This window comes from Typopeltis vanoorti, chromosome 12 (genome assembly GCF_054136105.1).
Source record: "Typopeltis vanoorti isolate ZY-2024b chromosome 12, IOZ_Tvanoo_1.0, whole genome shotgun sequence".
In the NCBI taxonomy this organism is placed as follows: Eukaryota; Metazoa; Arthropoda; class Arachnida; order Uropygi; family Thelyphonidae; genus Typopeltis; species Typopeltis vanoorti.
The window spans coordinates 20,463,432-20,490,868 of NC_143560.1; the positions used below are offsets into that span (position 1 = coordinate 20,463,432).

Consider the following 27,437-nt stretch of genomic DNA (forward strand, 5'->3'; position numbering starts at 1 on the left):
TGCTGCTACAAGTGATATGAATGAAACCAAAATTAAAATGTAACTAGCCATATGAAAACATCTGTGAGGAAAATATATATGTGGAAGTACAAGGCTGGTGATTATGACAAGCTTAGGACTCGACTTGGAGCTATAACATGGAATGAGGAGTTGAGTGGTAAGGAAATAAATGCTGCTTGGGAACTGACAAAGAAATTTGTAACAGTATCAATGTCGAATACATTCCCAAGGTCAAAAGGCTGAATAAGGTAGATGCAAAATGGATGAATGAGAGGATTAAGCATGAAATCTGGAAGAAGAAGAAAGCACTTTGGAGGAAGCATAAGATGAATAATGATAATAATCAGTTGCATGGAGAGTATAAAGAGCATACCAGGAGAATAACTAAGATGGTAAGGATAACAAAGTGCAGTATGAGCAGAAATTAGCAAATCAGGCCAAGAAAAAATAGTGCGAATTTTCTCAATATGTGGCCAGTAGAAGGAAGAATGATTATGGTAAGATGCTGTTAATGGATGAAAATGTGAGATTGGTGAAATCAGAAGCTCAAGTGTAAAGAATGAAATGAGAGAAGTGCTTAATGATGAGTGAGCAAGAAGTATATGAGGAGTTAAGCAAGCTAGATGTCAATAAGGCAAATAGGACTTGATGACATATCACCACGTTTCTTAAAGGAAAGGAGTTAGCATAAACCTTGGCCTATCTCTTTAACAAGCCTTGCAACAGCACAACTCCCAAAGGAGTGGAAGGAAGGTCAAATTTTTCCACTTCACAAAGGTGGTGATAAGGCTAAGGCAACAAATTATAGGCTGATCTGTATATCTGGAGTTGTAGTTAAGGTATTGGAGAGGTTGGTGAGTATTCTTTGTACTTGTCAGCATGAGTCTGCTCAACAAAGGTAGTATTCTACAAACTTGCTTGTGTACTATACCAAGATAACAAAGGTATTGGACAAGGGAGATGCATATACAGTGTTATACTTGGTTTTGCAAAGGCTTTTGATAGACTGTTACACAATAAGTTGGTCATTAAACTGAAGCAGATGGGATTGGATGATAGATTAGTGAGATCGATAGATGAATGGCTATCAGCAAGTTGTATACAGGGTGGCACTATCTCGAAAGAGAAAAGTCACTAGTGGTTTTGCAATTGTTTACAGATGATGTAAAACTGGGGAGAGTGATGAGGAATTAAGTAGATGTTATGGCCTGATGGGAATACTTGAATAGAATGTATGAGTGGGCAACAGTATGGAATTGTCAACTCAATGTTGCCAAGTGTAAGTTTCTGAAATTTGGTAGGCAACAACAGGATGCAAAGTATACATTTGGTTGGGAAATTTTGGAGGAAGTTGAGGAGATAAGAGACCAAAATAAACAGGGATCTGAAGTTCACAGCAGTCACATTGTATTATGAAGACATCACATCAGCTTATGGCAATGATGCAGAGGACCTTGAGTTTAGAAATAGAGGTCCAGGTTCCACTATATAAGACTTTAATCAGGCCTCATATCTTACTATTATGCACAGATTTGGTCTCCTGGTTTTCATGGTGATATACTGGAAAGAGTCCAGAGAAGATTGACTAAGGTTGTAACTGGTCTTTGGGATGTGGGATATGAGGACAGATTGAAGGAATGCAGTTTGCAAAGCCTTGTGAATAGGAGGAAAAGAGGGGATACAATTGAGACATTTAAATTGGCAAAAGGTTATCACCAAGTTAATGTGAAAGAAATTTTTTGTACAATGGGGAAAACGGTAGAACAAAACAAAGGGTCATTCCTGGACATTGTATAAGGAGGGTGTGAGCAGGGGCATAAGATGTAAATTCTTTACACAGAGAGTGGTTGGTCAGTGGAATGCTTTGCCTGACATTCTGGTTAAATCAGATATATTGAATGAGTTTAGAGCACGGTTTGATGGGCTTTGTGTGTATGTAACAGTATTTGCCTCCCATAATAAGTCTTTGGACTCCATGAGGATCTTGTGTTAATAGTAATAATAATAATAAAACATACTAAATCATTAAATAAATTCTACCCAGCCAGTGCAGAATTACTAATATCAGTTTGAATTACTCTTCCAGATTTTGACAAGAAAAATGATCTGAATGAAATCAAAAACTGATTCACATGACCATCTCATGTAAATCCAAAATAAAATATGCTGTTTTGATAAGGTGAAGTTACTACAACATATTCAATTATTTTTATATGTTCCATCTCTTTATGCCCCTGCAATTTGTCCAACTGAAATAAAAATTGGAACAGCTTAAACAATTTGTTTATAGATTCCAAATACTGAGGTGCTTAAAAGTCAAAGCTGTATAACTGAGAAGAGACCTCCACATAGCCTTTAAAGGAATGCGGAGAACCGACCAGAGGTTCTGATGTCCAATCCTAACCTTCTCGTGGTGCACCCTGGTGGGTATTGTATATACCTGGATACTGAACGAACGAGGATGGGCTTGCAATTTGGGATTTAGCCAACCAAATTCTATTCTTATTGGCTTAAACCAATATACAAAATGATGGTACAACATGACAAAATTTCATACCGGCTGGGGCGTCGCAGGTTAAACAAGGCCCCCGTGGTTTTCGCCAGGGAACCAGGACGAACAGCAAAAAGTCAGCTACTGGAACAAATCTGAAAGTACACCCCAACTCAACATCACCAGAGATAAAGATCGGTACTATCAACATAAGAAGCCTGAATGGCAAAGAAATGGAACTAGCTGAAGAATTAGATAAGTACCAGATCGACATAATAGGGATGGCTGAAACAAAAAAGACAAAAACTGGTGAGATCTTTCTGAATAATAAATACAAAATGTTATATTCAGGAAATGACAATCAAGGAAAAGAAGGAGTAGCCATAGTATTCAACACAAAATACAAGGCTAATCTTCTTCAATGGCAGGCAGTCTCAAGTAGAGTGATGTGGGCAAATATCAGAATGGGGAATTCGACAATGCGACTTATTTGTGCCTATGGTCCTAAAGAAGGTTCTGCTAAGGTAGAAGTGGAGGAATTTTTTGAGGATTTAGAAAAAGCAACTGACATAATGAAAAAGGAAAAGTTGGTCCTTATTGGGGATCTAAATAGCAGAGTAGGAAATGATTGTCAGACATACAAAAATATTTTGGGAAAATTTAGAGAAAAGAGCAAAGCTAATAATAATGGCAAAGGATTTCTGCTCAGGACATGGACTGGTTATTACTAACACCATGTTCCAACATACAAATGTGCACAAATTCACATGGAGAGAAGAGGCAAGGAATAAGAAAAGTCTCATTGACTATGTTATTGCTGATAGTGACGTTTTCTCCCTGGTGCAGGACACCAGAGCGTACAGAGGATTTGAAATTGGAAGCAATTACTATTTAGTCTTGAGCAGGATAAAATTGAATTTCATATTGAAAAGAATGACATGTAAGAAACTTTTTAAGCGAATAAAAGTTGAGCAGCTCTCAGATGTGAATTGTAGACTAAAATACACAAAGATTATTGAAAAAAAAAAAAAAAAGAAAGAGTTTGAGAACAGGTAACACACCTTGGAGATTCAAGGGCAAGCCTTGGAGAAAACCCTGATTGATTCAGCCAGAGAGAGGCATGTGGTGAGGTTGTCTGCAAGGATAGAAAAATCAGAACTCCATGGTGCACACAGCAAGTTGAAGAGGCAGTGAAAGAAAAGAAGAAAGCATATCAAAAGTTCCTGGCAAATAAGTCAGCTTGTGCTCTTAGAGAATACAGAGACAAATGTAAGAAAGCTACACTGTGTAAAACTAGCTAAACAAAAGTCATGGGAGGACTTTGGTAAGAACATAGAAAATAAATATCAAGAAGTGGTAAGATATTATGGAGGTTGTTGAAGAAGCTTAGAAATGTAGGAAAGAGTGCTGTAAAAGGAGTCAGAGATAATAAAGGTGAAATGAAAACAGGAGAAAAAGATATCCTTGAAGTATGGAATAATTACTTTGAAAAATTGCTAAATGAAGCAAGCAGTGATAGCACAGCGGTAAAATACACTCAACAGTCAGGAATACAAATCCATACTTGAAGTAGAAATAGCCATCAAAGGCTTGAAATGTGGAAAGGCAGCAGGAGTAGATGATATCTGACCAGAAATGCTGAAGTATGGTGGTATAAAAGTCTTACAGTGGCTGCACTGCATAGTTCAGAAAGCCTGGACAGAGGGATGAATTCCTGATGATTGGAGTAGAGTTCTAATAATACCCATATATAAAAAGGGAAATAAAACTGAATGTGAGAATTAGAAGGTATTTCCCTAATGAGTGTTCCTGGCAAGATCTATGCAAGTATCTTGAGAAACGGTTGAGAAGAATTGTGGAAGAAAAGTTTGGTGAAGAACAAGCTGGATTCAGGCCAAATAGAGGCTAGTCAAGATCAGATCTTCACTTTATGACAAATAGTTGAGAAAGCATCAGAATATAACAAAGATCTGTATTTAAGTTTTGTCGATCTGGAAAAGGCATATGACAAAGTGCCAAGAGAGAAGCTATTCAAGAGACGCTACAGTTATATGGCATCAATGGGGCATTATATCAAGCAATACTTAGTCTTTATTTGAGTTGTAAGTGTTAGATCGTACCTCCTAGTTTTTGATCCGTCATCTCGTTTTAACTCTGTTCTTAAATGAGTAATAAGTTACTGGTTGATTACTAACTTAAATATAGAGAAATTTATATTTTTAGACTGCGCCACTCTATATCTAGATTAGTCTAATGAAATGTAGTGTAACGAAACATCAACTAAATTTATATCAATATTATTTCTTACGTAGAACGAGTTTATCTCCTTTGTTTGAAGCTCCCACTAGGCCCGATAATTTCATGAACGGTGCAGTAAAGGAGAATCAGGCAAACACAATTTTAAAATCATCAAAACAAAACATTTAATTCTGGGTTATATATTATACATATAAACTCAATTCTGAGAACAAGATAATATAAATGTCTTAGCTTAACTGGTCACAACATCTTACAGATTCAGTCTATGGGCATTCTGCTATCAGACTTATAGTTTTCACAATATTAAAATAACTTTTAACAGAGTTCAATATTACAAAATCTCTTAGTAACAAATGTTACTATTATCACACAGTCAGTAAAGTCTCAATACATTTATGGTGGCAACAACTGCTTGATGAGTATACACTTTCATACTTCATACTCCGGCTGATTTTAGCAAAAAACGTTATAGTTAATGTGGGGAATAACAGGAGGAATTAATTACACATATACCTCTGCAGTGAAGTAACAAAATTTGACAGTTCTTACTGGATAAATCCTTTGCTCATCAATTTCACTATGGGCACACTATGGCAACACTATTTAGAATAAATCTTCTCAATGATAACTGAACTATTAATGGTCGCACTTCACGTGTATAGACGCACTTGGATAAAGGAAAATATTCATTCCTTCTTTAACACTATTCGACCAATTCAGCTCTCTGTTAAAGTTAGATGAAAATAATAGAACATGCAGTAATTCTTTAACTTCTAGAAATATTTTCAGTTGCCTATTACTTTCCCAGTCCTTAAATAGTCCAATTACAGCACTAAAGTTCTAGACACAGCAATCCTTTGCATTCACTTCGCTGCCTCTGAGTATTCTCCTCGTCTCTCTGGACTATCCTCAATGCTCTCGTGTCCCACAATGGACGATCCTGAAAAAGAGAAGAGCCACAGCTTTCTCGGCTCTCAGCTTATATACCTCCCTTCTTTTTCCCACCCAAAATTGTTTCTCACACTCTCTTATGTCAAATCCTTCTCTCAGTTGAATACCATATCTCGCGATCCATGCACACACTAGCTATTTCTAGCCCGTCTCCATAGTAACAAACAAAATAAAATAAAACAGATATATTGCAAAACATTATACCTTTACATACTGGTAGTGATAAATAAAAAATCAAAATATTATAATTCACATAAGGCATATTAAACTTATATATACAATTCCTCATAATATAAAAATAAGGAATAATCAAAATAAACAGAATATTATTTCAATACAAGGTCTTATCATTGCTAACACATAATTTAGATTAATTAATAAAATTTAATAAATAACCTCAAGGAAATTACATTAATAATAATTCACAATCATGGGATTAATATCAAATAATTTTTACAAGTATAGTCTTTGGTATGGTTGATTAAGTTGGATTCTGTAAGAAATATTAATAAAATAAATTTCCCCTTAATCAGTATCCAACATAAGTCATCATCAGCATCATCATTATCAAATTCCTGCCATTTACCCTCAAGGGGTGTACAGAATATGATAGTACTACATGAAAAATTTACATCATTACTAACTTCCTATCTACAATTTTCCTCAGAATCAGTCTGTTACTTGTCAAGACTCCAACATTACCAGATCTTATATTTCTATCGTCTAAGGCACTTTGTACTGTATCAATCCACCTATATCTTGGTCTTCCTCTGGGTCGTTTACCTGCCAACTTGGCAGAGAACACTTGTTTTGCTAATCTTTCCTCGCCCATTCTGTTTAAGTGACCATACCACATTAGCTCTGCTAACGCATTCCTGGATGCTGACAATGCCAAGTTCTTTCCTAATATCCTCATTTTTAATATGATATTGCCATTGATGCCATCTGTTCATGCCTCTAATCTTTCTCAGGTCTCTCATATCTGCGATATGAGAGTCCTGAGACTCTCATATGTGTTTGGTCAAGTGTTTGAACACTGTTTTGTATACAGCTAATTTAGTGTTCCGACTAATTTCTCTCTTATTCCATATGAATTTATTCAATTGACTTCCTACCATACCAGCTTTGTTGATTCTGTTGTCTATTTCCATATTTAATTTACCATCTTCACTAAAAATCGTGCCTAAGGCTGAAATGTTTTACTTGTTCCTCAGGTTCTCCATTCACAACACAGTTGACATTTTCAATGATTCTGCCTATTTTCATTGTTTTTGTCTTTTTATTGCTGACCTTCATAACATATCTATTACAACAGTTATCCACTTTAGTCAGAGAATCTTGCAGACTTGTAGCGGATTTATTTAGAAGTATAACATCGTCTGCATAAAGCAAAGAGCTGACATTAACATCTCCAATTTTGATATCATGTTTAATACCATTTTCCTTCATAATGCGATCCATATAAATAATGAATAACAAAGGGGATAATGTACATCCTTGTCTCACACCACATTTAACATTAAACATCTTCCTGTAATTCCTTCAATTCTAACTGCTGACTTACAACTCAAATAAAGACTAAGTATTGCTTGATATAATGCCCCATTGACACCATATAACTATAGCGTATTGAATAGCTTCTCTCTTGGCACCTTGTCATATGCCTTTTCCAAATTGACAAAACTTAAATACAGATCTTTCTTATATTCCCATTATTTCTCCACTATTTGTTGTAAAGTGAAGATCTGATCCTGAGAGCCTCGAATTGACCTGAATCCAGCTTGTTCTTCACCAAGCTTTTCTTCCACTATTCTTCTCAACCATTTCTTAAGTATACTTGCATATATCTTACCAGGAACACTCAGTACAGATATACCTCTGTAATTCTCACATTCAGTTTTATTTCCCTTTTTATATATAGGTACTATGAGAGCTCTACTCCAATCATTGGGAATTCGTCAATCTGTCCAGGCATTCTGAACTATGCAGTGCAGTCACTGTAAGACTTATACCACCATACTTCAGTATTTCTGGTCGAATATCATCTACTCCTGCTGCCTTTCCACATTTCAAACCTTTGATGGCTTTTTCTACTTCAAGTATGGATATGTATTCCTGACTGCATGCCTGGTCAGTGTTTTTTATCACTGTGCTGTCATCACTGCTTGTTTCATTTAGCAAATTTTCAAAGTAATTACTCCATACTCAAGGATATCTTTTTCTCCCATTTTCATTTCACCTGTATCATCTCTAACTCTTTTACAGCACTCTTTCCTCCATTTCTAAGCTTCTTCAACAACTTCCAGAATATTTTTCCACCTTCTTGATATTTATTTTATGTTCTCCAAATGCCAAAGTCCTCCAATGACTTCTGTTTAGCTAGTTTTACACACTGTTTAGCTTTCTTACATTTATCTCTGTATTCTCTAAGAGCACAAGCTGACTTATTTGCCAGGAACTTTTGATATGCTTCTTCTTTTCTTCACTGCCTCTTTAACTTCTTGTGCCCACCATGGAGTTTTGATTTTTCTATCCTTGCAGACAACTTCACCACATGCCTCTCTAGCTGAATCAATCAGGGTTTTCTTCAAGACTTGCCACTGTATCTCCAAGGTTTGGTTCCTGTTCTCAAACTCTTTCATTTTTCCTTCAATAATCTTTGTGTATTTTAGTCTACAGTTCACATCTGAGAGCTGCTCAACTTTTATTCGCTTTAAAACTTTCTTACATGTTATTCATTTCAATATGAAAGTCAATTTTATCCTGCTGAAGACTACATAGTGATCACGTCCAATTTCAAATCCTCTGTACACTCTGGTGTCCTGCACTAGACAGAAAAAATCACCATAACAATAACATATTCAATGAGACTTTTCTTATTCCTTGCCTCTTCTCTCCATGTGAATTTGTGCACATTTGTATGTTGGAACATGGTGTTAGTAATAACCAGTCCATGTCCTAAGCAGAAATCCAACAGGTATTTGCCATTAATAGAGCTTTGCTCTTTTCTCCAAATTTTCCCAAAACATTTTTGTATGTCTGACAATCACATCCTACTCTGCTATTTAGATCCCCAACAAGGACCAACTTTTCCTTTTTCATTGTGTCAGTAGCTTTCTCTAGAGCCTCAAAAAATTCCTCCACTTCTACCTTAGTAGAACCTTCTGTGGGACCATAGGCACAAATAAGTCTCATTGTCCAGTTCCCCATTCTGATATTTGCCCAAATCACTCTACTTGAGTGCCTGCCATTCAAGAAGATGAGCCTCGTATTTTGTGTTGAATACTATGGCTACTCCTTTTCCTTGATAGTCATTCCTGAATATAACATTTTGTATTTATTGCTGAGAAAGATCTCACCAGTTTTTGTCTTTTTTGTTTCAGTCACCCCTATTATGTCGATCTGGTACTTATCTAATTCCTCAGCTCCATTTCTTTGCCATTCAGGCTTCTTACGTTGATAGTACCGATCTTTAACTCTGGTGATGTTGAGTTGGGGTGTTCTTTCAGATTTGTTCCAGTTGCTGACTTTTCGCTGTGCACCCTGGTTCCCTGGTGAAAACAACAGGGGCCTTGTTTAACCGAGCAATGCCCCAGCCGGCATGAAATTTTGTCATGTTGTACCATCATTTTATAATTTGGTTTAAGCCAATAAGAATTACAATTTGGTCAACTACATCCCAAATTGCCAGCCCATCCTCGTTCATTCAGTATCCAGGTAGATACCCAGCAGGGTGCACCATGAGAAGGTGAGGATTTAACATTAGGTCAGAAGCCCTGGTCGGTTCTCCACATTCCTTTAAAGGCTATGTGGAGGTCTCCTCTCAGTTATACAGCTTTGACCCTTACCCACTCCATCCAGAGATATAATTATATTTAAACCAATCTAAAAGTGGAGTGATGAATGAAGTTGCATGTATTGGTTTGGTCACAGCTGCAATTATATGGTATATACAGGGTGGTTCAAAATTCCAAGTATAAACTTTGAGGGAAGGTAGAGAACATCAAAATCAATCATATTCACATAGGAAAGCATGACCGGAAATGCCACCGGAAGGTACTAAGAGGTACACAAAGATATAGAAATAACACAAGGCAGTAAGTAGTGTTAAAAAGTTTATTAGGTGTAACTGAACAGTTCAATAGTAGTTGGATACATGATATGGTAAACGAGGTGCATGTCTGCCATCTCAGCGTTCATAAAACGATGCATGTTCTTTGTACGACATCAAAAGCTTGAATGAGGAAGCCCCAACTGCTTACCTGGAGCGCTGGCGAACAGAGCCACCTATCACTTTTGGGTGGCTTCTACGGTCATGCTTTCCTATGTGAATATGGTTGATTTTTATGTTCTCTACCTCCCTCAAAGTTTGTATGTGGAATTTTGAACCACCCTGTATATAGTCAAATTTCACTATAGCCAACACTTCTATAAAAAAAACTATTGAAAAATCCTGAGCATAGCTTTGCAGACAGAATGCTATGCTACAAGAAATTTGCATTTACAAACTATCCACTATACTACAATATTCCTGTGATCCCTATGAATTTGTTATATTGAGTGTCAACTGTAGTTCATCTGCTGTTCATTCCTCCCCTACTCCCATTAAGAAATTGACACAATTTTTCAAAAACTACAGCAGCAGATACTATAAAAGTATAAAGTATGAGTGTGGACAATATGTGAGTCTATGCCATCATTGTCTTAGAAAGATTAAGTCTCCTGGCAAAAGGATAATAATAATAGCAAAGCTCTAAACTTTTACTGCTGTAGCAATATGTTAATTGGTCATTTATGGATAATCCAAGGTTTCCTGTACTTATTATGAGTTCCATAAAATAAACTTAAAGGTTTTATTTTAAAGAAGGTGTTTATGATTTTGAATGTTTTTACCTTCAATGTTTGTTAATAATAAATGGTCATGTTTCTTCATGAGTCTCTCTCTCTCACACACATACTAACCCATAAGTCACATATGGGCAACCCCCGGCCCTCTACTTCTTTTGATCTGTCCCTAATCTATTTCAGAGAAGTTTGTCTGATTCATGATGGGAGAAAACAAGGTGTGTTCTATTAACTCACATTAAGCGAAGTCATATGACTTGTGCAAAACACACTATGTTTTTTCCAACCAAGGTCTCTTTCTCACTTTGACTAGTGGTGTGTGTGAACGTGTTACAACGTGCCAGTTCGGTACTTGCATTGGTGTTGTGCTTTGTTCAGTGCCTGCTTTGATGTTATGTTCTGTTCGGTGCCTGCATTGATGTTGTGTTCTGTTTCTGTGCCTGCGGTGTAGAAGACAGTTTTGTATGATAGTTCTGAATATCACTTATAAATTTGGGACAATGTCAGGGGTTATTGCAAAAAAAAGAAAAGTAAATGCAGAGAATCGTCAATTTCAAGACAACTGGACAGAGGATTATTATTTTATTCTGAATAAAGGTTTGCTTGTATGTTTGCTGTGCAACGAATCTGTATCCGTCAACAAAGAATACAACTTGAAGAGACACTTTACTTCGAGACATGCAGATCACCCACAAATTGATGGACAACTACGAAATGATGAAATACAGAAGTTGAAGAAGAACTTGGATACCCAGCAGCAAATGTTCAACAAGCAAAGAACGCAGCACCACAGCATTGTCAAAGCCAGCTTTGTGGTAAGCGAAAAAATCGCTAAGCATTCTAAGTCATTTGGTGAAGGAGAATTTATTAAAGAATGTCTGCTGGATGTTGCAAGTATAATATGTCCTGAAAATAAAAAAGACTTCAAGAATATTCATTTGTCAAGACGTACTACTGTCCGACGGATAGAAATTATGGCCGATGATATCAAAAAAAGTTTAAAAGAGAAGATTGCTATATTGGAAGCATTTTCAATTGCTTTGGATGACAGCACCGATGCCTCCGAAACAGCACAACTAGCATTATTTATTTGAGGAGTTGATGCGGATTTCAACATCACAGAAGAATTATTGGTGCTTTGGCCGTTAAAAGGAACAACTACCGGTGAAGATATATTTGAAACAGTCAACACAGTCTTTGAGAGATTTGGGCTTAAATGGAGTTCACTATCTGACATATGCACTGATGGAGCCCCTGCAATGGTTGGTGCACAGAAGGTGATTTATTGGAATAGTTCAAGAAAGAGCAACAGAACTACAGATCCATCCAGAAAATTTAACAAATTTTCACTGCATTATCCAACAAAATCTGTGTGCAAAATCGATTAAATTCACAAATGTTATGGAAGTTGTAGTAGCCAGTATTAACTTTATTTAGTCACGTGCAATCACCACCAATTTAAGGAGTATTTGGCAGACCTATTTTCGGATTATGAAGATGTGTCTTATTATTGTGAGGTGAGGTGGTTGAGTAAAGGTAAAATGTTAAAACGATTTTATGATCTGAGACAAGACATTGCAGATTTTATGGACATAAAAGGAAACACAATTAATCAAGTAAAAGATGATGAGTGGGTGTGTGATTTATCATTCCTTGTAGATGTCACCAGATACCTAAACGAACTGAACTTAAATTGCAAAAACAAGGACAATTGGTTCATGAACTGCATGGACATGTTAAAGCTTTCTGTAATAAACTAAGATTGTTGGAAAGTCAGATAAGAGCTAAAAATTGTTATCGTTTGTCTACTCTAGCAACTCATAAAAATATCCCTTATAATTGTTATGGAGATGAACTGAAGGCACTAATAGAGCAATTTGATACAAGGTTTGTTTGCCGACTTCAAAAACAAAGACTCCACATTTGTTATATTTGCTCATTTGATGGATGCTGATGTAAATAATGTGCCAGAAAACTTACAGATGGAACTTATTGAGCTTCAGGTGGATTTAGTGCTAAAATCACAATTTAACAACATTGCTTTGACGGATTTTTATAAATTTTATTTGGTGGAAGAAAAATATACAAATTTAGTGAGATGTAGATAGTGCTATCCCAGAGAATAAAATCTTGGAGAAAAAAAAAATTAGTTTTTAATCCTTTCCTAGTGCTGTCGATACTCTATTAAACCTCCAACATGATTGTTTAACATACACTGCTTGGAAACAAGTCAATGGACACCATAATGCGAAGAACAAACAGCCATGGTGCCCACCTTGTAGGACTTCAATTCACTGCGATGACAGCAGCAATCCTATGGTGTATACTTTTTCACAAGCATATGATACTGATCAATGGGAATTTTGAACCATTCTTCCTGCAGGCATGTAATGAGGTCCTGGACTGTTGTGGGGCAGACATCCATTGACCTCACTCAAAGCTCCAGTTTATCTTACAAATATTCAATAGGGTTGAGATCAGGACTTTGTTGAGGCCAATTAAGTGTAGTGATATTCATGTCCACAAATTGCAGATGCAGAAGCAGCAGCCTTATGATGTGGTGCATTGTCCTGTTGAAAGAGACAACAGCCAGTTTGTAGAAATGACACAAAGCAAGAAACATTTCATTCTCCAGAATGTTCAAATACCTCTTGGAGTTCAATGTTTGTGGCAACACAAACAGAGGTCCAAGGCTAAACCAGAAAAACAGGATCATACCATCACACTGCCACATCTGAATTTCATAGTTTCATAGGAATTACGTACTCTGGTAAGAAATGTTCATCAGGCGTCTGCTACACCCATCCATCTGCTTGGTAGAGGGTGTAGCATGATTTGTTACTCCATAACACAGCTTTCCAAGCTTCCACATCCCACTGTACATGCTCTTTGCAAAACTGAAGATGATGCTGTATGTTGGTTCAGGTAATGTGGGGCTTGCATATTGTGGTCTTACCATGGAAACCATTGTTGTGAGCCCCAGTTTCGAATGTTTTTGTGTAGATTAGTGTTCCAGCTGATGCTCGGAACTCTGCATTCAACGTGTCAACCAACACGTTGAATGCAGTGTTCATGTTCGGTGTGTGTTGGGTTGACCACTCTGGGTAGCACTTGCAGTTGACTCCCTGCGCTTCCATCTTAGTATGATGACACTGATTGTTTACCTGGGTTGCCCAATTTGTCAATAATTTGTGCCTGCAACATGGAATCCAATCACAACACCTCTTTCAAACTCCATCAATTCCCTTCTTGCAGCCATTTCACCCAGACACAGTTGCACTGACTTAGGAGCATCATATTACTGCAATTTTTACTGGCCACAAACGTGTGACTTGTTACATAGCACAATGCACCTTGCCTGTGGGGGGTGCCTGTTGACTTCTTTCCAAGCAGGATGGCCATTAATTGGATTATGAGAAAAGTTATAGTGCAAGAAGAGGAATTAAATGGAATTCTATATCATAGTAAGATCTATATTATGCTGATGTCACATTTGATATAATCAAAATACAATGATATACAAAAAAAATCAGAAAAGTTGTATAAAACAGCTGAAATGGTTGGTCCTAAAATAAATGACTAAAACAAAAGTGCTTAAACTAAACAGCAAATGCTACAAAGAGATCAAAGATCGCATATATATATATAAAGTGCATGAATTAAGGAATTCAAGTAATAAAGATTAATCATTATAAATTTGGATTACTTTAAATACAATGCCTGTTAAAATTATCAAATATATGCATTTCATCATAAGATGGCTTTATCCAGCTGAAACAATACCAAACTATCTTGAATCAAACCTGTCAGAATCCAACTTAAATCTTGGTCTCTGTATTACTTTTCTCTTTACTGATGTTTGTTTAGCAGTTGTGTCAGTATTATCTTTGTCAGCTTGTTCATGGCTTTCTGTTCCTTGCTCATTATCATCATTATCATCTGCATTTTCTTCTCTATTACCACTTTCATTATCAGGTTCATTTTCTTCACTGTCATTATCGTCTACTTCAAGATTTCTAACCAAGTCATCCATATCAAGTTCCTCCATGTTGAAAATTCAGGAATATATGAAGCAGTGAAACCTATAAATGAAAAAAAAAAAAAAAAAAATGAAAAGTGAAAAATACATGAAATACATTTTTTAATATGTGTTCATTATTACTATTATTTCTTTCCCAACTGTTCATACAGGGCATTTCATACCTGACTGGTTACAAATGTTATCTCTCAGTTGCTATTTTAGAACTAGTTAGTTAGAAATCAGACATCATACTACAGAGGTACATATTAAGTTTTCTGCTAAAACAACAATTTTCCATCCAGCTAAAGATTAGCAAATGTAGCAAAATGGCTATTCCTCCAGAAAAGGAAAGTACTACAAAATTTGCAATGATCATGCAAAGATATTATCAAACAAAATTTGTAAGGATGTATCACCTAAAAATTCTATTAAGGAGTGATCATGGACATTTACAAAGATACAACAAGGAAATAATAGTTAATACATCATAAAATGGTGTTTCATAACAACATTCTTGTATAGTGACGCTATTCATTATCACAATGACTTCAAATTTAGAGCTATTTTAGTATATATGCTGAAGACAAGTTTGCTTTGCTTAATTCTGCCATTATAATGATGCAAAATAGATTCATTTCTGTGAATTCTGTTCTCCCTTAACATAGCCTGATTACTGTTTCTGGTCTTCTGATCCCACCACCCGGTTGCTTCTAAACAAATAGCTAAAATAATTCTTGCAGGAATGAAGATAACTATCTCTCCCGTTCCACCCCAAACTTTTATCCAAGTTTAAGTTAATGAACTATCGTGCCAAAGGCATCCATTATATAAATTAAGTGTACTTTGAGTGGCTCAAATCAAAAACACCAACTATACTTTTGTTTAATGATGCAGACCACAATATCTGTTTAAAACATCACACTACAAATGAGCCAAATGCATAAAACTTATCTAATGTTCAAATGGCAATCAAGCCTTCTGGGTCCTCCAGTAAGGCCAATGGGCACAACTTTTGTCACCCATTTGAACCTTCCATCTCTCTCTCTCTCTCTCATATCCAGACAGTACCGCTGCAACAACACTCAATGTTAAGGCTAACCTTTCAGTATCAGTCATCACATTCAATTTAAAAATGACCAACAACCATATTTGATCTTCTTCCAGTAGGAGATCAGTAAAAAATTAAGTACTCTTAATATTTTTTTACTCTAGAATTAATACCTATCCTATATTATCTGTATAAGATGTCATACTGGTCTTGTATCTATGAGACAGTACTGAAGCAAGATTATTACAGATGTCCCAAGAAAGGAGATAAAAACAAACCAAACTAACAGCCGAGTGCCCTCACCTCAATTCCCTTGAAAACAATGGAGAAGGTTATCGACAGCCAACTTCTTTAATACCCAAAGACCACAAATTATTAGTAATCACCAATATGGCTTCTGCTATTCTCCCTCCAGAGCACACACTTCTGGCATAGAGGCTTGGTTGTATCAACAATACCTTCCTAAAAAATGGTTATAGCCAAAATACCATCAACAAAATTCGGTACAAGACCTCACTTAAAAACAAAAATAAACAAGATTACAATAAAACTGTAACCATTACTTAAATTAAGGGGATATTAAATCCCACATAGTTTTAAAACCGAATAAGAAACTCAAAGATCGGAATCAGAGAGTTTCTTGCCGAATATAGTATAGTAAACTATAAAGTATCGGCGACACTAGCGTTAGCCAATGCAAGTGATCCTAGTACGTATATTAGCTCTTTATACTTGAGTAAAAAAAAACTGTAACCATTTACATTAAAGGGATATCAGACAAAATAAACGGAATACTACAAAAATAGAACCTTAAAGCCACCTTTAAATCTCCTGAAAAATTAAAGCACTTACTCAACTCATCCAAGGATACATTCCCTCCACTGGCCCACCCTGGAGTATACCATATTCATTGCACCTGTAATTTGTCCTATATAGGGGAAACAGGGCACACAATTTCTATCAGAAAAAAAGAACATAAACGACATATTAAATATAATAACTATGGTCAAAATGGTCTTTCTGATCCTGCCCTGAACACCTTACATATAGAATTGACTGGAAAACACCTGTTGTTTACATCACAAAAAAAAAAAAAAATGATCATAAATTTAAGGAGACCTGTGAGATTCTTATCAATCACCCTAATCTTAACAATAATGATGGTCTAAAAATCCCAAGCATATGGAAATCACATATTCTACCCACTTAACCTTTCTCCCTGAGAGTTAATTTTAAATAGAACCAAAGGTAATCCAGGATCCTAAATCTAATATAACAATTGTCATGTTTAAATTAGGACATCATTTTCACTGTGACAAAACTATCTACAGGGTGGTTCAAAATTCCACGTACAAACTTTGAGGGGAGGTAGAGAACATCAAAATCAACCATATTCACATAGGAAAGCATGACTGGAGACGCCATCCGAAAGTGATAGGTGGGGCTGTTCGACAGTGCTCCAGGTCAGCAATTGGGGCTTCCTCGTTCAAGCTTATGACATCGTATGAAGAACATGCGTCATTTTACAAACGCTGAGATGGCAGACATACACCTCGTTTACAAGTTAGCTGACAGTAATGGACGAGCTGCTGTACGAATGTATCATGAAAGATACCCAAACAGACGTATACTGCATCACCAAATGCTTGCGCATTTGCATCAGAATTTGTGTGACTATGGATCATTCATAGTCACACAAATGATCGCAGGCATGATAATGGGTGGCCGTGATCAACGTGAAATCCCGCCATGGAAGAGGAAGTGTTGCGTGCGATGGACAATAATTCAGAGACATGCACACTTGCCGTTGCCTCTGCTATAGGAGTATCTCGATCCAGTGTATTGCGCATTTTGCACTCTGAGTCCTTACATCCATTTCATCTGCAATGGGTCCAGTTACTGATGGCCGAAGGTTATCCTCAACGTGTGGAATTCACGCAATGGTTTCTGCAGAAAAGTGCCATAGACCCAGATTTTCCAACTTGCGTTTTGTTCATGGATGAAGCTTCATTTACCCGCAAAGGGGGGGGGTCTTCAATCATCACAATGCTCATGTGTGGGCCCATGAGAACCCACATGCTGTGCGATCACATGCTGCACAACAACAGTTCACCAATAATGTATGGGCAGGTATCATTGCTGACTGTTTAGTTGGCCCATACCTGTTACCACCCCGACGGGACTCCCAGAAGTATCAGACCTTTGTGGAAGAAGTTCTGCCGGATTTACTGAACAATGTTCCAACTGTGCATCAGCAGATGTGGTTCCAACACGATGGGACTCCAGCCCATTTTGGCATTTCAGTGCGTCAATATTTGGAAAGGTCCTTTGGGGCTCGATGGATTAGGCATGGTGGACCTGTCGCAATGGCCCCCACGTTCACCTGATTTATCGAGCACTGATTTCTTTCTGTGGAGGACCCTTAAAGCCATGGTGTACGAAATGCTGTTGCCTGTGACATGGACCTCGTGGCAAGAATCGGCATCGCCACTGCTAATATCCAGGAAACTCCAGGTATTTTCGAAAATGTACAGCAATCAATGCATTGTCAGGCATGCATCACTGTTAACGGTCGCATCTTTGAGCACCTGATGTGAAACCATATTATGTATCCAACTACTATTGAACTGTTCAGTTACGCCTAATAAAGATTTTTATACTACTTACTGCCTTGTGTTATTTCTGTATCTTTGTGTTCCTGTTAGTACCTTCCAGTGGGATTTCCGGTCATGCTTTCCTATGTGAATATGGTTGGTTTTGATGTTCTCTACCTCCCCCTCAAAGTTTGTACATGGAATTTTTAACCACCCTATATATGAAAGAATGTTTCTCTGATATCGTAATATAGCTTTGATGTAGTTAATTTATTTTATTTCATTTATTTATTGTATTTTATTTTATTTTCACTAGAGGTCAGGCCAGCTGAATAACCGTTGATCAAATCAGTGTCTCTTCAGCATACTATGTGAAATGTAATTTAGCGTCTCTGTATATATGTGCATACTCGAGATGATGACCATAACATGAAGGTCGAAACATCGGGAAATTAAAATAATTATTTATAGCACAGTTGTAGAGTTCATAATTTGTGTAAAATGAATGCTGATTACAGTGTAACACTAAAGGAAAGGGTTATATAACTTCTAGAGACCAACCCTTGTTCTTCCCCTACATACAATGAATAATGTTTTCCATGTTAATCTGGTAGAACTCTGCCATGATAAAACATTACATTAGTTCTTTTGTCCATTAGAAGTTTGAAATGTTTCCACAGAGTACTCCACTGTTAGTGCCTTATATGTTCCAAGAACATGATAAATAAATATATAAAGAACCAAAATAAATATGATTTAATAAACATTAAACAAAAAAACAGCTAAGCTTTATAGTAATAGGATATTTTGCTCTACTATTTGCTATCTTTTATTTCCCAAAGGATGTAGAAGTTGTTTAACCAACTACTGAAGACTGATCAGCAACCAATTTCCACCATTAGCCAATCACAGATACCTGGCTCAAGACTATCAATGATTTAAATGGTATCCAGGAAGGAGAATATGGCAAACAACTGCTGCGACTATCTCATGATCCCAAACCTTAACATAATATATGAATGCTACAGTTCTTTTCTTGTATTCTGGAATTAAAAACCAAAGTTTCCACAAAGGGAAAAAACCTTCCTTGCCATGCCAGATATTGATCACCTCAAGAACACCAGTAGAAGGACAGCTTAGAAAAAGTTCCTCTAGTGAGTAATTAAATAGAACTTATAAGAGTTCTTGACTAAAACTCAATGGCCCTTATGGGAAATGACCCAGAGGCTTCTCCTCTGTAAAGGAAGATCTTATTGCAAAAATGTGTAAAGAATAAAAATGTGATATTTTATGTCTACAGGAGACATACAAAGAACCTCACCAAGCCAGACCTAAAATTGCTGGAATGAAATTCATAAAAGAAATACCACATGAAAAATATGGAAGTGATATTTTCACTCAGCAGGAGCTCCAGGTTACAGGATGCCTAACCACAAACCAAAATAACATAGAAATCCTTGGACTAGATCTGGGTAACATCAGTATTTTCTCAGTATATAAACCAATTAGTATAACCTTTGCTTTTGAAATGTCCCAGTATTTGACACAAAGGAAATCTGATATTATTATAGGTGACTTTAATAGTCATAGCACAGAGTGGGGTCTATAGTGAAACAAATCAGGATGGAGAGTTAGTCGAACAGTGGGCTGAAAGTAATCAAATGAGTCTTATACATGATACTAAACAGCCATCATCATTTAACAGTGGAAGATGGAAAAGAGGATATAACCCAGACCTTGGATTTGTTAGTAACAGAATAGCTAATCTGTGCACTAAACAGGTACTTGCACCAATCCCAAGTTCACAACATAGACCAATAATGCTGCAAGTTTTCCCACAGTCCGACTTAAGGAGATCCTACTTAGAAGACGCTTTTATTTTAAAAAAGCTAACTGGGAAAGTTTTCAAGATAATTAGACATAAACCTGACCAGACCAGAAAATTATGGAAAGTTCATCAAAGCTATTAAACAGTCTGCTACCAAGCACATCCCAAGAGGTTGTAGAACATGTTACATTCCAGGTTTTACAGAACACAATGTGGAAATATATTATTATTATTATTATTAAACAAGACCTCATGGAGTCAAAGACTCATCTAGGAGGTCTTTTTATCTCACACACATCTCATCATACCACGTCTTAAACACATTCAAACTCCTTGCAGACACCACACTCTCAGGCAAGGCATTCCAATCACTCACAACTCTGCACGAAAAAAACCTGCCTCTCACTCCCCTACTCACACCCTCTTTATACAGTTTCCAGGGATGATCTCTGGTTCTCCCCTGATCTCCCACTATTCTCTGTAGAACTTCTCCACCATTGATTCTATAACAACCCCTTACCAACTTGTAGGTCTCTATCATATCTCCCCTCTTCCTTCTCTCCACTAGACTCTGCAAATTACATCTTTTCAATCTTTCCTCATACTCGACATTCCAGAGGTCAGAAACTACCTTAGTCAGTCGCCTTTGGACCCTTTCCAACATCTCTTCATCCTTCTGAAAACCAGGTGACCAAATCTGGGCACAATAGTCCATGTGTGGTCTAATCAGAGCCTTATACAATGGAACAAGAATCTCCCTAATTCTACACGTCAGTGTCCTCTGCATCATTCCCAGAAGTCTTTGTGTTGTCTTCACAATTTTGGCGATGTGTCCCCTAAATTTTAGATCCTTATCCACTATCACCCCAAGATCTCTTATTTCCTCTACTTCCAACAATATATTCTCACCAAGCATAAATTCTGCATCCCATCTTTGTTTTCCAAATTTTAAAACCTTACATTTTGCAACATTCAATTCACATCCCCATTTGCTTGCCCAATCACTCAATTTATTCAAGTCTTCTTGCAAGGCCACAACATCTTCACTACTCTTTATGGTTCGTCCCAACTTTGCATCATCTGCAAACAACTGAATATTTCCATCTAAATCTTCGCCAATATCATTAATATACAAGTTAAATAGTAATGGCCCTAAAACAGATCCCTGAGGCACACCACTAGTGACTTTCTTTTTCCTGGATATTGCTCCCCCCATACACAACTTGTTGATACCTATCAAATAGCCATTCTCCAATCCAATTCACCAATCTAATATCCAACCCCATCTGCTCTAGTTTGACTGTCAACTTATCATGAGGTACTCTATCAAAAGCTTTTGCGAAATCCAAGTATATTACTGTGTATCCTTCTCCTCTGTCCAAGGAAGCAGTCACTTTATTGTAATAAGTAAGTAGATTACTAAAACATGACCTCCCTTTAGCAAATCCATGCTGTCCATCAAAGATTATACCATTGTTGTCAACCCAACTCTGGATCCTAGTTCTCACAAGCTTCTCCAACAACTTAACCACAACACCTGACACACAGATAGGCCTATAGTTTGATGCTTGAGTTCGATCACCTCTTTTATGAAGTGGCACAATCTTGCCCTCCTTCCACTCTTTAGGGACTTGAGCGAGTGCAAGACTCGTATTAAAAAAATATGTCACGGCAGGTGTCAACTCTCTGGCACATTCCTTCAGAATACGTGGTGATATATTATCAAGTCCCACAGCCTTATTTACATCTAGTTTACTCAACTCCCCAAACACCTCATGCTCACTTACAGTCAGTCTCTCCTACCCATCATCAACTGCTCTTAATCTCTCCATGAAGTCACATTCACAAGATTGAAAGATCTTTATGAACTGTTCATTAAGTATCTCCACCACACATTCTGCAACAGCTGTCTGTATACCATTTCCTCCAATCAATGTCATCCTTCCATAATCATTCTTTCTTTTGCTGGCTACATATCGAAAGAACTCCCTAGGATTCTTTTTATCTTCATTAGCTAACTGCTGTTCATACCTCTCTTTAGCTACTCTCACCAACCAAGTCACCCTCCTTGCCTGGTCTTTGTAGACCTCATGAAATTGGTTACTTCCACTTCTCTTATGCTGCCTCCACAATGCCCTTTTTCTCTGTATTGCATGCTTAATCTCTTTATTCATCCATCTCACACCCACCTTATTTAACCTTCTCACCCATGGTATACATTTAGACATTGCATCTACTAAATATTTTTTGAAAATCCCCCAAGCTGCATTGATCTCTTTTCCAGCTAACTCCTCATTCCATGCTACCCTTGCAAGCTGTCTCCTGAGCTCTTCATAATCACCCCCCTTGTAGTTCCACATATACTCTTTTTTCACAGGGGTCCTTGCACTGCTGGCAACCACCCAAGTAATCACCTCATGGTCACTTTCACCAATTGGTGGATGATTTGATACATCATTGATAATTACATCCTCCGATGAGATGACTAAATCCAAGACCCTTAATCCTCTTGTGCCCTCTGTTACATACTGTGTGAGGTAGTTATCCCTCAAAAACTCAAGAAACTCATTTTCTTTACTTCCAGTTGCTATCTCTTCATTCCAGTCTATATTGCCATAATTAAAATCACCCATAATGATCACCCTTTTCTTATTTGCTTGGCTTATTTGACTATACATTTCACTATCACCACCATCCACATTACCAGGTCTATAACAACATCCCACCAAGTATTTGATTCTATTCACCTCTATCTCACACCATACTGCCTCAAAACCACTGGCCCCATTTCCCTCTTGCATCTCTACCTTGTATGGACATAACTCTTTCTCTATCATCAATAGCACTTCCCCCTCCTCTCTTTTTACCCCTTCTATCCTCACGAAACACATCATACCTTTCCATCTCTATTCCTGTCAGGATGTCATCCTCATCTAACCATGTCTCACTTATTCCGACAATCTCTGGGTGCACAGACGCAATTAGTGCAACCATTTCATCCGCCTTGTTTCTTATACTTCTAGCATTGGTATACAAACACAACAACTCATTTCTGGATCTACAGCTAGTTCCACTGATACCACTCACTCGATGTGATCTCTCCATGCTGGACTGGGGCCATTTCCCTTTCTGCTTCTTCATTTTAGAACCCTTTGCAATTCCATCTGTTTCCTTTTGATCCCTGATCATCCCATTACTTTCCTGCCTACACATGCTCTCACCTCCTCTTGGAGCATCCACCTTTCTCACGCTGTGCATCCCTGTCCACCCTGAGCCTCCCCGTTTCCCTGCTCCTCTTGCACACCCATTCTCTCATTTTCTATACTCATACCACTCACGTCCCCATTCATTTCCACTTCTTCAATCTCTCCTGTCTTACTCTCCTGCTCTTCCACATCACTCCCCTCTCGATCTGTTTCATTCTCTCTATTCACTTCTCCACTTTCCAGCAGCAGTCTCTCCAAGCGACTCACACCATAACCACTCAAATGCAGTCCATCGCTCCCATACAGCTCACTTCGTCCCTCAAACTCATTCCACACATTAACAAACTGTACTCCCATCTCCTCACACATTTCAGCCAGAATATCATTCATAATCCTCGCTCTCTGCCTCATTTCACCACAATCATACCTAGGCAACACACTGACTACCCTTCCTGTCACACTATTCTCCTTTATCTTTCCAAGCAGTCTCCTGACATTCATTTTGACATGCTCTTTGTTCTCTCTCAAATCATTTATACCAATTAATACAATTAACTCTTTTGCTCGTTCCCGCCTCATATTCAATGCCTCAATCACTCTACTAATTTTACCGCTTGGAAAACATACCTTGTGCATTTTATCCTCTAGCACACCTTTAATAATGGAGTCGCCATACAACGCCACTCGCTCATCTTTCGTTAACTCTTTCATGCCATCATGATTTATTTTAATAGTTTTGACCTGAATTCTCTTAATTTCATTCCGCATCCATTTCATTTCTTGCTTCATCCAATCCAATTCACCTTCCGAACCTCGTGACACATTCTCTCTATCTTTAAATCTTTTTAACTTTCTAACTCTCGACCCCCTCTTCTCACTTTCCCTCTCATTCATCCTTCTTTGTTTCCGTACTTTCGGTCCAACATACGTCCAACTTTCACTATCATTCTTCTCACTTTCACTCTCACATATCTTTCTTTGTTTCCGTACTTTCGGACTAACATGCGTCCAACTTTCGCTATCATTCTTCTCACTTTTACTGTCATTCATCTTTCTTTGGTTCAATACTTTCGTTCCAACATGCGTCCAACTTTCGCCATCAGTCATTCCTTTTTCGCTATCATTCATTCTTTCGATTTTTTTACTTGCGATTTCTGCATCACGCCATTTCTACTTTCATTCGTTCTCTCAATTTCGTTTCTTTCCGCCTCACTTTCGTCCCTTTTAACATCCATTACGGTTGTCAAATCACTCTTTTTCTTTTTTCCTGATTTTTTAACATTTTTTCGCCTGTCTTTCTCACCATCCTTCTCTTTCAAACGTGCACTCGCGATACAATCGGTATTAGCACTTTCTGTCATATACTTCATATTCGCATTCATCAATTCCTCGTTCAGGTCACATTTCGCACACACCCTTCTTCCATCCGCACTAAACATCCACAAATCATTTATGTAATCGAAGGAATACATATAACAGACCTCACACTTAACGAAACGACTGAAATCTAAATTAAAATCATGGAATGACAATGCTGCCGCCATTTTTTTTTTCTCTGCAGGTTACAGGTCTAATATTAACGATTTTGTATTTAGTTTAAGCAAGAAAAAAAAACCCACACTAATAATATCAGTAGCGTACAACGTTTACAGCTGCTCTTACTTAAACAATTACGCATATATACTTAATTATTCCTAGTAAAACTTATCTGAATCAGGAGCTCTTCAAAACACGTCCGTACTGCTTGACCCACTAGCGCCCTCCTCCAATATGAAAGATATTGTGACATATATATGATAAAGATCCATTTTCATCAGAAACAATTGATGCAGGAGAGGAACTTATAGCAGCAATGTTTGAAAAAAGAAGTCAACAATGGGCAGAGAAAATTAAAAGCTTACATATGAAACATAGTAGCAGGAAAGCCTGGCTCTTACTCAAAAGTTATCTGGTGACCCACAACAGCAGCATCCAAAGTTAATATAAATGCAAACCAAATTGCAACTCAACTACCTCTGAATGATAAACTGAGTAGCAAAGAACAAGTACCTAAAGATTACATTAAGGAAGTTAGGGATTCAAAAAGTGGTCTCTTTGAAGTACCATTTACTAAAGAGGACTTAGAAAATGCCCTAAAAGTCTTAAAACCAGGAAAAGCTGCTGGTATAGATGATATCAGAAAAGCGATACTAAGGAATCTGGGAGAAAGGGCAACAGAGTGGTTGTTAGAATTTTTCAACTTTTGTTGGAAATTTGCTAAAATACCCAGCATATGGGGGCAAACGAAAATAATACCTATCCTGAAACTCTGAAACTGGGTAAACCTGAAATCTGCTGAGGATCCAAAGAGCTACAGGTCTATAGCTGTCCTATGCAGAATGCTGAAGTTGTATGAGAGGTTAATCTTGAATAGACTAAGTCCAGAAATAGAGAAAGTTCTGATAAAAGGTCAGGCAGGATTTAGACTAGGAAGAACATGCACTGGACAAGTATTAAACTTAACACAGTTTATTGAGGACGGCTTTGAAAGGGGGGTTAGCAACAAGAAAAGTATTCATAGATTTGACAGCAACATGACACACTAAATCTCAGAAAGCTTCTAGTCAAAATTTACAGCATGACATGACAAACAGCTATCAGTTAATGGAGGTATTAAGGCCTCCGCTGTTCAGCAGGAGATTTTTTGTTGAATTTCAAGGAAAGAAGAGCAGGCGACATATCCTGAAAAATGGTCTACCTCAGGGAAGTGTGCTCTCTCCTCTCCTCTTCGATATATATACTAACGACCAACCTATAAACCTACAGTCAAGAACCTTCTTATATGCAGATGACCGGGCAATAACTTATCAAGCAAAATCCTTTGATAACATTGTGAAGCAGCTCACACAAGAACTAGAAACCCTTACAGTTTACTACAAGGAAAACCAACTGAAACCAAATCCCAGTAAAATTCAAATGTGTCTTTTCCATCTCAATAACAGGGAGGCAAGAAGAGTGTTGAATATAGAATGGAATGGTGTAAAATTGGCCAATTATCCAAATCCAACTTACACTAGATAGGAACTTAAATTATAAGCGCCACATAGAGAGGACAGCAGCTAAAACTCGAATGTAATAATATTCTGCATTGGTTAACATCATCTCGGTGGGGTGCAAGTCCACAAGTACTGCACACCTCTGCACTGGTGCTTTGCTTTTCAACAGCCGAGTATGCTAGCCCTGTTTGGGAAAGATCACCATATGTCAAAATTATTGGCAAGGTTCTTCATGAAACATGTTGGCACATTACCAGCTGCCTTAAGCCTACAAAAACTGACCATCTATTCTCACTATCTGGTATTGTACCTCCACATATCAGAAGGACTACACAGAGTAGATATGAGCAGAAACAATGACTAAATGATGAATGCCATCCTTTGTATGGACATTCAAGGAAAAGTTTTATTCACTCAGTGAAAGCACTGCTTGATTCCATAAAAGCTACAAGGTCAACAATGTGGCAAGAACAATCTCTAGAGGCTTTGAACTTAAAATCTCTTCCTTCTGGCTTACATCTAGACTTGCAGAGATGGAAGACATTGAATAGACTTCATTCTGGAATGGGCAGGTCAAAGCAGAATATGGCCAGATGGGCTATACAGACAATGACAGCTGCTCATATGGTGAAACACAAACCATGGATCATCTTCTGCAGTGCTGCTTAATAGACATTAATAATATATGTACCTGAGAAGATTTAATGCACTGTAATGAAACAGCTTTAAAGTATATTAATCATTGGATGAGTGAAATCTGACATTTTATGTTTTTGTGTGATATTTTATGCAAGTGGCATTTTTGTCTTTTAATGTATGCTTTTAATTCCTATTTTTTTAATGTATGCTCTTACACTTTCTGTAGTTCGCACATGAAATAAATAAATAATGATTTACTATAAGTTCATAGTTTTTTAGCTCATTTTTTAAAAAATGCATAATCTCTAAATTCGCTGTCATCTTAATTTTTTTTAATTTATAGTTTTATTCCCCTTTTTGTATTTTGTTTTCACTTTCCAATTATTTTGAATTTCCCACTTTATTTTTTTTATTTAATTTTAAATCAAACCATCATTCTGATATTCAAATTATTAAGGATGCCTATTTGCTAATTATTTTTTATTTTTAATAATTCATTAATCTTAAGCCTATAGGATAG

General features: G+C 37.2%; 1 protein-coding gene across 2 annotated transcripts in view; it reads right to left on the bottom strand.

The window, feature by feature from the left end:
* LOC150100617 (TIMELESS-interacting protein) overlaps nt 1-27,437 on the bottom strand; it is a 68,913-nt gene that overhangs the window by 21,242 nt on the left and 20,234 nt on the right. For both annotated transcript variants that reach the window (XM_090402031.1, XM_090402030.1), the window contains exon 3: nt 14,350-14,628. In XM_090402031.1, coding sequence (XP_090258157.1) covers nt 14,350-14,594 — 245 coding nt within the window. In that variant the 5' untranslated portion in view covers nt 14,595-14,628. The remainder of the gene's footprint in view (nt 1-14,349; nt 14,629-27,437) is intronic.